The 12,645-nt window shown below is 35.3% G+C and overlaps 1 protein-coding gene across 1 annotated transcript; it reads right to left on the bottom strand.

Annotated features, from left to right (window-relative positions):
• Positions 1-7,995: 7,995 nt before the first annotated feature.
• On the bottom strand, positions 7,996-9,303 carry LOC134245543 (uncharacterized protein F54H12.2-like). The gene has a single exon (XM_062727823.1). The coding sequence runs from the start codon at positions 9,301-9,303 to the stop codon at positions 7,996-7,998; it is 1,308 nt and encodes a 435-aa protein (XP_062583807.1).
• Between the last annotated feature and the right edge of the window lie 3,342 nt (positions 9,304-12,645).

The following is a 12,645-nucleotide window of genomic DNA, read 5'->3' as shown; positions in this document are numbered from 1 at the left end:
TACTCTTTTAAAGCCATAAAACTTTACTTTTTAGAAAAGTAAGCAATTTTACGAAATTCAGATAAGTTATCAAGCAACTGAAAAACTGTGTATTTCTTGCATTAAATTGTACAAAAGAATTTAGCTTTAAATAATACTTTTGCAATGAAAACAATGACCAAAACACATTTAACTTTTTTATTCGTCCTATTATTTCTCAAATTTCTTTTAATTATTAATTTGACGCAGAGACCGGAAGTGCCCTGTTTGTGGCCTTGTACTCCATCCACTATACACAAGTAACGGACATTTTAACAGAATTCTTGATTATCTAGCAGTTAAAAACTGTGGATTTTATCGTGTTTATTATCGGTACCTATCTATTGTAAACATCTATTTTTATCATTCTTTATCACAAAAACACCCATTGACAGTTGGAATTTTACAAATTTACAAAAATATCCCTCATTTGTATGTAACGAACACACTACCTAGAATTGTTCATTAATATTAAACCCAAGCAAAATGCTACACACTTAAGTTTAATGCACAACGACATGCAGAGTTGAATAAATTCTTATTCTAATTAATATATTGGTGATCGGGGGGGGGGGGGGGGACGAGAGCAATTTATTTTGAACATGTTTGACCCATTATCTATTAGTAAATTTGGAATGGTTGGAGATGAATGCACAATTTTTTAAAAAGAAATTTAAAGTTTGTTTATTGCTTTCAAGACCTCAATCCAAACTTTACTAAGAGATGATATGATAATTATGTTTAAGAAATTAAAGACTGTAGTGAGAAATATTTACACTTTCTTAAAAACTACCATTGAAATTTTCAGTAAATTGCTATTGTAAATTGGAACTGTTACCACGAACCATTCAATTAAATTCGTAAATTGCATTTGATGATATTCTGGTATTTTTCAAAACTAGTGGACATTTTAAATTTTTATTTTGAAATACACTGAATAGAAAATAATGTTCTATACATAGCATTAGCTTATTTTTATAAAATGTATCTCTAAGGAAAAACATACATTAAAAAACTTAATACTGGCAGTATATAATACACAGCAATGGTTTTTATAGGGGGGTCTCCTCTTCAAAAAGGACCTTACAGAAAACAAATTGGGCGTGGCACCAATATATTTATAGGGCTTCTTTTAGAAGGAACGGAATATTATTAAAGACAACCTATATGTGGTGCTGATTTTGGAAATAGATCATTACTTTTTTTCTCGGTCCATTTGAAAATTCTATGCCTAAATGCAAAGTGTCTATTTAAATTTCAATTTTTATTTGTTCTGAATTTTGAGTACATTTATGTAATAATATAATCTTCACATCCAATTAATTATCATCATTACTCATTTTTCATTATCCAACACAATTTTCACATTAAACTTATACTTAAAAATAAAAATGAAATGAGACAGTTTTGATAAAAAGTGATTTTCTCATAGTAACTCGTTTTAATTAAATGATATGGAATTTTGATTTAATTGATCTATAAATCTTCCTGAGGTAGAGGAGGTTCGCTTCTTATGAAGATTCGTTTTTCCCTCTTGACTAACTATAGAAGTAGTATATGGTATAGCAAATCTCTCTACCCTCGCCGGATGTGCTTGATGGGTTGATGGGTAAACTAAAAATAGACACGAAAGCAAATCTCTCTACCCTCACCGGATGTGCTTGATGGGTAAACTTAAAATAGACACGAAAACAGATCTTTCTATCCTGTCTGAGATGGGTAAACTAAAAAATAAACATACTAAATGATCAGACTAAACATTCAAATCTACTATTCAAATAAAAAATATTATACAACAAGTTAAGCTATTTAAGTGTAAATTTCAAGTCATGCCTAAAAAGTCACGTAAAGATGTCAGAGTTCGAAAATAAACAATTTGAAATGAAATGTACAAGTTAACAACTTCAGAATGTTTTTACACAGGATGGAATTTATTAGTATTAAAGATTAAGGAATGTATCTTTCAAGCGGATCAAATTAAAAGTCCGCGATCATTTTCCTGATGTTACGAGATGAATGTGGATGATATTTTAGCTCATGCTGAAGAAGAAATAATAAAGAAGGAAATTAGTAAAATTAATGGAATCCACTCGTTAACAATTTGGGCTGAAAGATATAATTTACAAGGACATAGAGAAGTGACAGCTCATGAGAGCAATTTAAGGAGAGAAGGAAATTTTCAGTAAGTTAACATCATTAGAATTTAAAAAAATTTATGACAAGAAATTTTAACAATCGCTTTTCAAATTTTATGCATACGCGCTGAGTATGTGATATACTGCAACTGATAATCTTTTTTTTTTTAATTGTAGAAATCCAAACCAGGAGGAGAAATCATTAAATAATTCCAAAAATAAGACACAGTACCAGTGTAATGAATGTTCAAAAACATTCAAAAGAAAATTTGGGCTAACAAGGCATGTGAAGAGCTTTCATCAAAAAATAACGTACTCCTGTACCAAATGTATGAAACAGTTTACCTACAAAAGCAATAAAATTAGACATGAAAAGAAATGTCAGCAACTACAAACGACAAAACAGCTCGAATCGGTAAGTCTTTCTTACAATAATATTCAGTGTGCTGTAATTTTTTTTTCTTTCTACAATTCTTAATTTCACATCTATTTAATTTTTTTTTTTAATTTAGAAAGTTGACAAAGGGAAAGGTATCAAATGTAAACATTGCAACAAAGTGCTGAAAGGAAAACGGGAGATAAACGAGCATGCCAAAGAACATCAAACACCACCAGAAAAGGTATAATTTTCAAAGTAAAATAAAAGATCATGAAATTATTTATTCATTTTCTTTTTCAAATTACTCATATGTTTATATATTTTTCTTCTTATCATAGTCACACAGACAAAACTCTCCACCGCCTGGACCCTCAACATATAGATGTAGACAATGCGATCTTCGGTTCCCAACTAGGAGAGAACTTTACATCCATCAAAATCTAACGCATAACCAGACCGGGCAAGGAGAAAATACAGCTCCTGAAATTCCTGACAAAAAGTTCCAAGACGTTTTTAAAGCCAATAAGAAATTCATATTCGAGGGGAATACAGAAAACGATGTTCAAGCCACTTATAATATTCCATTAGAAAACGACATCTCAGTTCCGCAAATAATAAACCAAGTAGAAAAAATTTTCAGCAATCAACAAACAGCATTTAAAATCCAGTTCTCTTTTGGATTTATTCTTCGACATGTTGAAACGCAAGACTTCAGGTATTTCATTCCTGCACGAAATGTTAGTTTATTAGAACGACCATTTCTCATAAAGAACATGTTCAGCATACAGAATTTAAAGGAAAAGCTGGAAAACATTTCTTTTCAGGAATTTTTACATGCACAAAGAGAAAACACAAAATGGAGACTATTTTATTTGACCAACTTACGAATCTCAGTTTTCAAGACATCTTATCTGTTAGGTGCAGGCGGAACCAACTTACCGGAATATATTATGTCAAACAAAAATATAAGAGCATTGTCGAAATCTACCAAAGGGAAAGCATATCAAGACAACTTGTGTGCATTCAGATGTTTAAGTGTGTATTTAAACGGAGGAAAAGAATTGGAGAAAACAACCAAGGAAAACTTTAAAAGATTTATGGAGTATATAGAAGAAGACAATACTCCAGTACAAGGTTACCAGGGATTAGACCTTAGAGACATGCATCATTTCGAAAGATGTTTTGAGATTAATGTAAATATTTTCAATCTACAAGAAGACGGAAATGTTTTAGTAGTGCGTAGAAGCCCCTGTCATTTCAAGTCAACCATGAACCTTAATCTGTTCGAAAATCACCTTTCGTACATTTCCAACTTGAAGGCCTACAGCAAAACCTATCAGTGTACCGTATGCGAGCGGTTCTTCCCCTCTGCTTGGCGTTGTCTACAGCACGAACGCAGGTGCGAAAAGAAAACAAAATTTGTATATCCTGGAGGGTTTCACAACCAGCAAAGGAACATATTCGAGCAGCTGGATGAATACGACATCCACGTTGACAACGATCTCCGTTTCTTCCCATATTTTATAGTATTTGATTTTGAAGCCATCCTCCGGAACATCGATGATGCTCAACCAGGGAAATTAAAATGGAGCGCTGAACATCAACCAATATCTGTCAGTATATGCTCGAATATACATCAATTTCAAGAACCCAAATGCTTTGTGAATTCAAACTGCAATACCCTTGTCGAAAACATGCTAGAATACATGAGTGAAATAGCTGAACGTTCAAATGAATTGGCTTGCGAGAGATGGGAGGAGACGTTTACAGACATAGATTCCAAGATAGATGAATGGGACGAGGATGAAGATGACGGCTATCTGATGCGAATGGCTTTAGAGAAATTAAAAAAGAAATTTGAATTTTACTGTGAACAAATTCCTGTACTAGGTTTCAATTCGTCGAATTACGACCTAAACTTAATCAAAAAGCATATCTCGAAACACATGCGAATGCACGAAATGGAGGGCATTACAATTAAGAAAAACAACAGTTACACGTGTATTGCAAACGATCAATTCAAGTTTTTAGACATTTCCAATTTTTTAGCAGCGGGAACGAGTTATTCATCTTTTCTGAAAGCGTATGATGTAGCAGAATCGAAAGGCTTTTTCCCTTACGAATATCTCACAGATGCCGACAAATTATTAGAAACAGAACTCCCTCCACATACAGCGTTTTACAGTTCACTGAAAGGAAAGAACATAACAGAAGAAGAGTACCAATACTGTCTGGAAGTATGGCACAAAGAGAATATGAAAACCATGGAAGATTTTCTAATATGGTATAACAATTTAGATGTCGGTCCTTTTGTACAAGCGGTACAAAATCTACAAGAGTTTTATTTCCAAAGAAATATTGATGTTTTCAAAGTCGCTGTGACAGTACCAGGGATAGCCAGAGAAATGTTATTCCGAGCTAGTAAAGAGTGTGGCGCTTCATTTGCCTTGTGTGGTGAAGATGACAAGGACCTTTATCAAACAATTAAAAACAACATAGTAGGTGGACCGTCAATTATCTTTAACAGATATTCTAAAGCTGGAGAAACAACAATAAGAAATAATATAAATAAACCCTGTAAACGCATTGTGGGTTACGACGCAAATGCATTATACTTATGGGCTTTAAATCAAGCCATGCCTACAGGTACCTATATTCGCCGCTTAAAGCAGAATGATTTTAAACCGGAAGCTCGGGATAAGTTCGTATCTGCTTATCACTGGATGGACTGGATTTCAGAAACCACCGGACATGAAGTAAAACATAAATTGAATTATGGACGAGAAAAACGAGTAGGCCCCTATCCAGTAGACGGGTTTTGTTCAATCACCTCTACTGTTTTCCAGTTTCATGGATGTTATTTTCATGGACATGATTGCGAGATAACAAAACACGTTAAGAACGATAAGTGGCGACAGAGTAGAGCAGCCAACTATGAAAAGACATTGAAAACAAGCGCGTATATACGGGAACGAGGATACATTCTGAATGAAATCTGGGAATGTGAGTTCAGAACCCTGAAAAATACCAGACCCTCTCTACGAAACGTAATCGATGGAAAATTACCACAATTCTTTCGTCAACACAAGAGAAAGGTCTCCGAATCCGAAATTTTAAAGGCTGTGCATGATGGACGATTATTTGGTATGATAGAGGTAGACATCAGTGTTCCTGATAAATGGTCTTCTCATTATCAATCGCAGCTGCATCCTTACGAATACTTTCAAGAAATGGCGCCCTTATTTTGTACAACAAACATACCTTTTGAAGCTATAGGACCTCACATGCAACAACACGTCCGTACAAGAGGTTTATCCGAAAAACCCAGACGACTTCTGGTAGGAGGTATGAGAGCAAGAAAACTGCTATTAGCTTCACCATTACTACAGTGGTACTTACAGCACGGACTTGAAGTGAGTCATATCTACCAAGTTATAGAATACACCCCCATGAAATGTTTTCAATCATTTGTCACCAACGTTACGGAGGCTAGACGTCAAGGAGATAGCAATCCTAATTTAAAACTCATCGGTGAAACCCAAAAAACGATAGGAAATTCGGGATTTGGCTCTGTGATTATGGACAAGTCAAAACACAGAAATGTTCAATATATTGAAGGAAGTGAAGAAGCTCAAAATGCTGTGAATAACCCTGATTTTATCAACTTGACCTTGTTAGAAGACTCGGTATACGAAGTGGAGAAGGCAAAATCTCAAATTAAATTAGATCTACCTATACAGTTAGGGTACTTTATTTTACAATATGCCAAACTTAGGATGCTGGAGTTTTATTACGATTTCATGGATCGTTATTGTGACCGCTCAGATTTTATGTATTGTGAAATGGATACGGACAGCGCTTACATGGCTATATCCGAGGAAAATCTTAATGACATAATTCAATCGAACATGAAGCAACGCTATTTACATGGTCTTTACAACTTTTGTAAACAGACAGACATCGAAGCTGACGCGCGATATCACTGGTTTCCCAGAGAATGCTGTAAACAACACGCCAAAAGAGATAAAAGAACTCCTGGTCTTTTTAAATTAGAGTTTGAGGGTGATGAATTTGTAGGACTGTGTTCTAAAACTTATATCGTAAACAAAACTAGATCATTCTCTGTTCAGTCATATGTTTTAGCGAGACGACTTGTCAGAAAAGCCAAAGGACTAAAACCTGTTAAGCGGTTGCTTTCAAAATCCTCTCAATCAACCAGAGAATGCAAGTTCAGCTGTAAAGGAATCTCCAAACGTGCTGTCCAAACACCGCTAAGAACATTCAGAAAGGTTTTAAAGACATCAACATGTGTCAGCGCCGTAAACAAAGGCTTCCGTGCTAAAGACAATGGTATATTTTCATATCAACAAGAACGAGCTGGCTTCACCTACTTTTATTGTAAACGTCAAGTACAAGATAATGGTATAGACACCAAAGTGCTTGACATTCTTCTTTGTCCAGATGAAAAATAAAAGAAAAAAAAGACAATTGTTTTTAATCTACTTGTAAACATTTTATTGTCAATAAATACACACTACTTTACACTATTTTTGTTGTTGTGAAAGTCTAGTAAGTACATTGTTGATTAAAGGGATTATTCTGATAAGTCTTTTCCATTGTGCGGTAGTCAGATGTAATCCTTTAATGGTAGCTTTCCTGTTGAAAAAGATCCTCAGGTCGATTCTTATAGCCTCTTGATATAAACAGACAGTTACATAAACATTCCCAGAAATGGAAAAAGACTGAATATAGTCGCAAAGCGTATTGTTCGTATCAATGTTCACACTGGTGTAATTTTGTTCCGTTTTGGTTTCTGCTTCGTTTAGGGGTAAAGAAGAAATGGTCGTCATCACAATAACTATAGTCAGGCATGCGATGGATAATATGCTAAGAATCCCCTTGGTTTTTACAGATTTTAACGTGTTTTTTAATGAAGAACTTGTTTCAACGAACCTTTCAGTCTCCATGGTTGTTATCAAATGAAATAAATCAGGGATTAAACCAACATTTTATTAAATATTCTCTCTTTAAAATCGTATACAAAGCTATCATTTTGAAGCAGTGAATCTGGTTTAAAATTAGCTAAGATGTCTTGCATGCGTAATCCTCTTGCTCGAAAGTAACAGTAATAGAGGCAGTATTGACCACACACGCTGGATGAATGACTTTGTATTCTTTGCTTATTATAGACGACGGTTTTACCCCTTGCAATGAGATAATATCTAAAGTAAGCATGATAATGCTCTGGCGGTTGTCCTAACGAATCAAAAAACTCTGAACACTCATCATTAAAATAGAAGACACACCAGTGACTACCAGAATGACCTTTTTCTTCGGTGTTTAAAATATAAAACCCATACGGGTTTTTAAATTGTAATACAGTATCTGCCGGAAATACACCTCCGTATGATTTATGAATAAAATAATCTTCTAGCATTGCCTTCTGTAACTGCTTGTCATCCATTACTTGGTATCGACGTTACGCGCAGCGTCAATCTTTAAAACGGAAGGAAAATGCGCATAACATATGCAGGTCACAGCTTCTTGTAGAGCGGTATCAAATTTTAGCTGTAATCTGGTGTGACCTTTCCTGAGCAGGGGTAGATTATTTTTACTGTCGTAAGTACTATTTACATCAAACATATACAAACAATATCCCTTAGCGTAATCTTCGCGACTGAGAGAAAATTGATGACCAGTAGTTTTAATACGATTTCCGGAGAACAACGAGAGGTAAGCGGAGATGTAAGTTCCTCTGTTGTAATTAGATTCCAGCGGATTTGTTGGTACAGACTTTCCATCTACATACAAAGCTGCAGAATTACAATGAAAATGCTGAAAATTAAAAGGGTTGAGAGCATAGTCACCGCTGTATGCTCTGGAAGAAACGAGACCAACTACTAATCGTTCCGGAATATCTCCTTGAAAAACGTCATCGATATTCATGTGAAATTGCCCAGCAGCTATAGTAAAGCATTTCAGGTCGGAGCGACGAAGTGGGTAAATAGCAGGTTGCTTCAAAAGAACCTCGTTGTGACCGAGAATGACTCCAGGATTAATCTTTACATAACAACACTTCAAAATACAGTCTTCTATTTGAAGCTTATATCGAGTCGGGTTTTCAGCTGACATAAGACAAAATGTTTCTCTCGCAGGCCAGAGTTTAACCCCTACTTGAATTCCATTAATTATAAAACGTTCCTGTTGACAAATATCCATGAAGACGGGTCCCTCTAAATCTAAACTTTTACTGTTCTCTGTGAAGGTACTTCTTATATAGAGTCCCATATTAGAACCGGAAACTGGATCGGCTTGGTCAAAACTGCCCGCACTATCTTGAATGTAAAGCTGTGTCTGACATTCAGGATCGTTTGAAAGAGTACCGTGCTTTAAAAGCATGTCTAAATAGGCTTTGTATGCGTAATTATTAGAAACACTGGGCGTTATGATTTGTTGTTGTAGAGAAATGTCTACTTGATTCCACATAGAATGTAAGGGTAAGTTAATCAGACCGACTTTTTCTTTTTCTCCTAAAACTGTACCATCTTCGTGTAAAAGTCTCAATCGTACATACAATCTTGTTCTTTGTAAATCAATATAATTGGTACCAGAACCCGAGATATTAAATTCTACAGCACCTCCGTGTACCGGACTTGCCGTAGGTCTTATATCAATCCATTCAATCTGTTCTACTCCCGCCTCGGTGGGGAAATTATGGAAGAGCGCTAAACGGCGACTAAATGCCGGCTTTGAACCTTCAGCACAATACATGTTTTCACTCTGACAGCTAGTCATAAAATAAACAAAAATGAGTGTTAACTACAATATTTATTCTCAATTCTAACATGAAAACTATTGAGCGTAAACAAATAGATTCTTCTTTGCTGAAAGTTTCTTTTTCGTCTTTTTTTCAGGCGGTGGGTTGAAATGAACTATCGGTTCTCCCTCATGCTTTCGTTTCTTTAGTTCCGATCTTGCCATTTCGACCGCTTGTTGCGTTGGAGTGATGAGCTCAATCTGCGTCACTGGCTTACTACCATTTCCAAACTGTCCAATAATATAAGTCTTCTGATTTGGTATATATTTCATGTCTACACTCTCTACAAAATGCTTTTTCCATTCATTTACATCCGGAATAAAAGGTTTCCAAGACATTTTCTGAAGTGTAATGTACAGTACAGCTTTGTTAAAGGTAATGACTCTGTGATATAATTGTCGTAGGTTATGTACAAACGGAATCTTTGAATTTGGTCACGTGCAAGTCGAATATAGTACGGATTCGTTATAATCTGGTCTGGATGTAATAATCTTCTCAAAACTGGTACTCTCTCACTTCCCAGGCAACTGTTCACACACAAGTCTGAACAAATATTAATGACGGGTATCTGAATCGAAGACAAAGTCTCGAATTTTATATCTACTAAAGCACATTCCCATTCACCAGTAAACTGTAAGAGATATGGGAGCTCAATTATGAAACTATGCGAATTATTCTCAGGATGAAAATTAAGACTATCTTTAGAAGTACAAAAAACGTATTGTTCGCTCATGCTGTCGGAGCGTCCTTAAGCTGAGACTGTGGGATCCAACTATTAAATTTCTTATCCCAACCAAGCCATTTAACGAGCAACTCTGTTTTATTATTTCTTTTTCTTTTTCGTAAGATTTTTTCTACGGTGTAAACAGTATCTTCATTTACAATTGTTTTCTGTAATTCGCTTTGGTAAAAATTTCCTACGATTTCTTCGTTGTTATAATCCTTTAAAGTGTAAAAATTAAACCCGTCTCTTTGAAAGCGCGAGGAGATTAAAAATAATTCTCTCGTCCATCTCTCGTCGTACTCTCTTCTAAACAAATTACGCAAGTGTGAAATTCTAACGGCATCTCCAATCCGGAATTTAAATGGCGAGGGTGTTTGTTTTTCCGCTTTACGCCGTTGTAAATGCCAAAGTCGGTACCGGTCTTCATTGGTCACAAGTTTAGGGGTTGTTCTTATCCCGCGATGGTACGTGTCATTATAACTTTCTGTAATATTATTTAACTCTTCTATCCAGCGATGGGAATGTGTATGCGTTAGGAAACGAGCTATTTTCTTTTTTATCGTTTTGATAGCCCTCTCCGCATAAGAAGCTTTCACACTGTTTTGACTAACAAATTGCTTCACTTTATTCTGACGTAATAATTCCTTTACATTGGAATTAACAAATTCCGTGCCTTTATCCGATCGTATGTTATGCGGAATTTGTCCAGACTTCTTAAAAATTTTACTTAAAGCATTCACCATTTCTGTTCCCTTTCTAGTCTTTAGTGGAAATGTCCATACAAACCTAGAAAAAATGTCAATAGCTAATACAAAATAAGCATAGCCGTCGTTTTCTTTTTTATAAGCGTCTAAAACGGCAGTGTCTATATCCCACTGATAATTTTTATACGTCGCTATAACAGTTCGTCTCCGAAATTTTCCACGACTCTGTTTATGCACCCCGTAAGATTCCTGTGTTTGTAACCATTTTCTTATTTCCCTTCTCGATATCTTAAATTTTCCTTCGTTTTTGATCCATCGATAGAGTTTATCTTCACTGGAATAGGCAGCCGGATGAGAGGAATCGTAATAAATTTTGTTTAGGTACTTATCGTTCATTGTATATTGATGTTTTCCTTCTCTCTTTTAATGAAGAAATTTTAATTGTATCCAATCTGATGTCTTCTCTTTGTTCTTCTTTTTTCTTTTCGCTGCGGGAATACCGGGCGGCGGGGGCGCGGCGGCGGCGGTGGGCGCGGTGGCGGCGGCGGGCGGCGGAATATTTCCTCCGATCTGCGCTGGTGTCTGTATATCTTGTCGTTTTAACATCCGTTCATATTGATCAATTGGAATTAATACCATTTTCCGCGTAAAGTTCATTTTTATCTAGTATGACAGTCCCAGCCTCACATAAAACTTCTGTGAAGTAACGGTAATGGGATTTTAAAGCTCTGAGTTTCGTTTTTATCGGACGTTCTGGATTACTAAAGTTTAAAAGCAGCTTTCTTCTTTTTTGAATGAGCCTGGTTAAATTTTCACTTAATGTTAAGGAGCCTTGGAGCAAATTGTGAATGATTTCTGTTAGAGCCCGGATTTGTGCCGGACTCGCTGTATACAATAAACCAAATTTTTGTTCTTTAGGCGTCTGTTCATCTAAAAATAATTTCAGGAAAATGATAACTTTAGATATGTTTACACTCATTATACAGCTAACTTACTCTCGCAAGTCATAGTCCAAAATGAAACCATAATTTCGGTTACTTGGGAATATATACGATACAGGTTTCATCGGGGAACACCCCAGTTCTTATCCGGTATTTTTCCTCCGTATGAGGTGCGAGATCTAAAACGAGGTAACCATAGGGGGTAGATAAACAGTCATTATACGCTTCTATCAAAGCTTTGGATTTCCCACCAAATACTTGTCTACTTAAACAGCTTATCTGAGTAATGTCCCTTGGATTCTTCAGTAAAACCATGTAGTGTGTATTAAGATTAATATTTCTGGAGTGTTTTCCTTGACAGTACATATTTTGATTTAAATAAACAATTGTCAATTGTCGATGATGGGCTCCTTGAGTAAATAACCTCTCCATTTCTCCATTTTTAACCACCTCATGCATTAAATCGTCAATAATAACCATATTATGTTCTCCATTTTGACACAAAACGTTTATATCCGACTCTGAAGGTAAACCTTGTAAAAATATCAAATTCTGAGACTCTTTCTCCATTTCGTCAAATGCGCTCTGATAAATACTGTAGCAATATAAAATTTTACAAGGAATCGGTCCCTCAAACATTCTTTGAGCGTATTTCATTAATTTTCGTACCCATGTAGTTTTACCAGAACCCGTACAACCAGATATAGATATGGTTGTGTGACTGTTGAAGGGAAACATGTTCACACTATCAACATGACTTTAAAAATGAATGATATCATACATCTGTTTCATCTTTTATTTTTTTACCACATGCATGCATAATATTCAAATAAAGACATCTTTTAAAAAATCTCTCTTCTAGATATACAATATACTTTTTTTCTCGCTTAAATAAAAGTCTTTCTTTTTCCCCATTTTTTCTTTCAA

Source organism: Saccostrea cucullata, unplaced genomic scaffold (assembly GCF_032062105.1).
Source record: "Saccostrea cucullata isolate Sc308-1 unplaced genomic scaffold, CSIRO_AGI_Scuc_v1 ctg71, whole genome shotgun sequence".
In the NCBI taxonomy this organism is placed as follows: Eukaryota; Metazoa; Mollusca; class Bivalvia; order Ostreida; family Ostreidae; genus Saccostrea; species Saccostrea cuccullata.
The sequence above is the reverse complement of the archived record's forward strand: the minus strand, read 5'-3'. Positions and strand labels throughout refer to the sequence as shown.

Bases quoted from the DNA above. Each gene is read 5' to 3' on its own strand.
- LOC134245543 (XM_062727823.1), bottom strand. From the start codon at position 9,303: ATGTATTGTGCTGAAGGTTCAAAGCCGGCATTTAGTCGCCGTTTAGCG.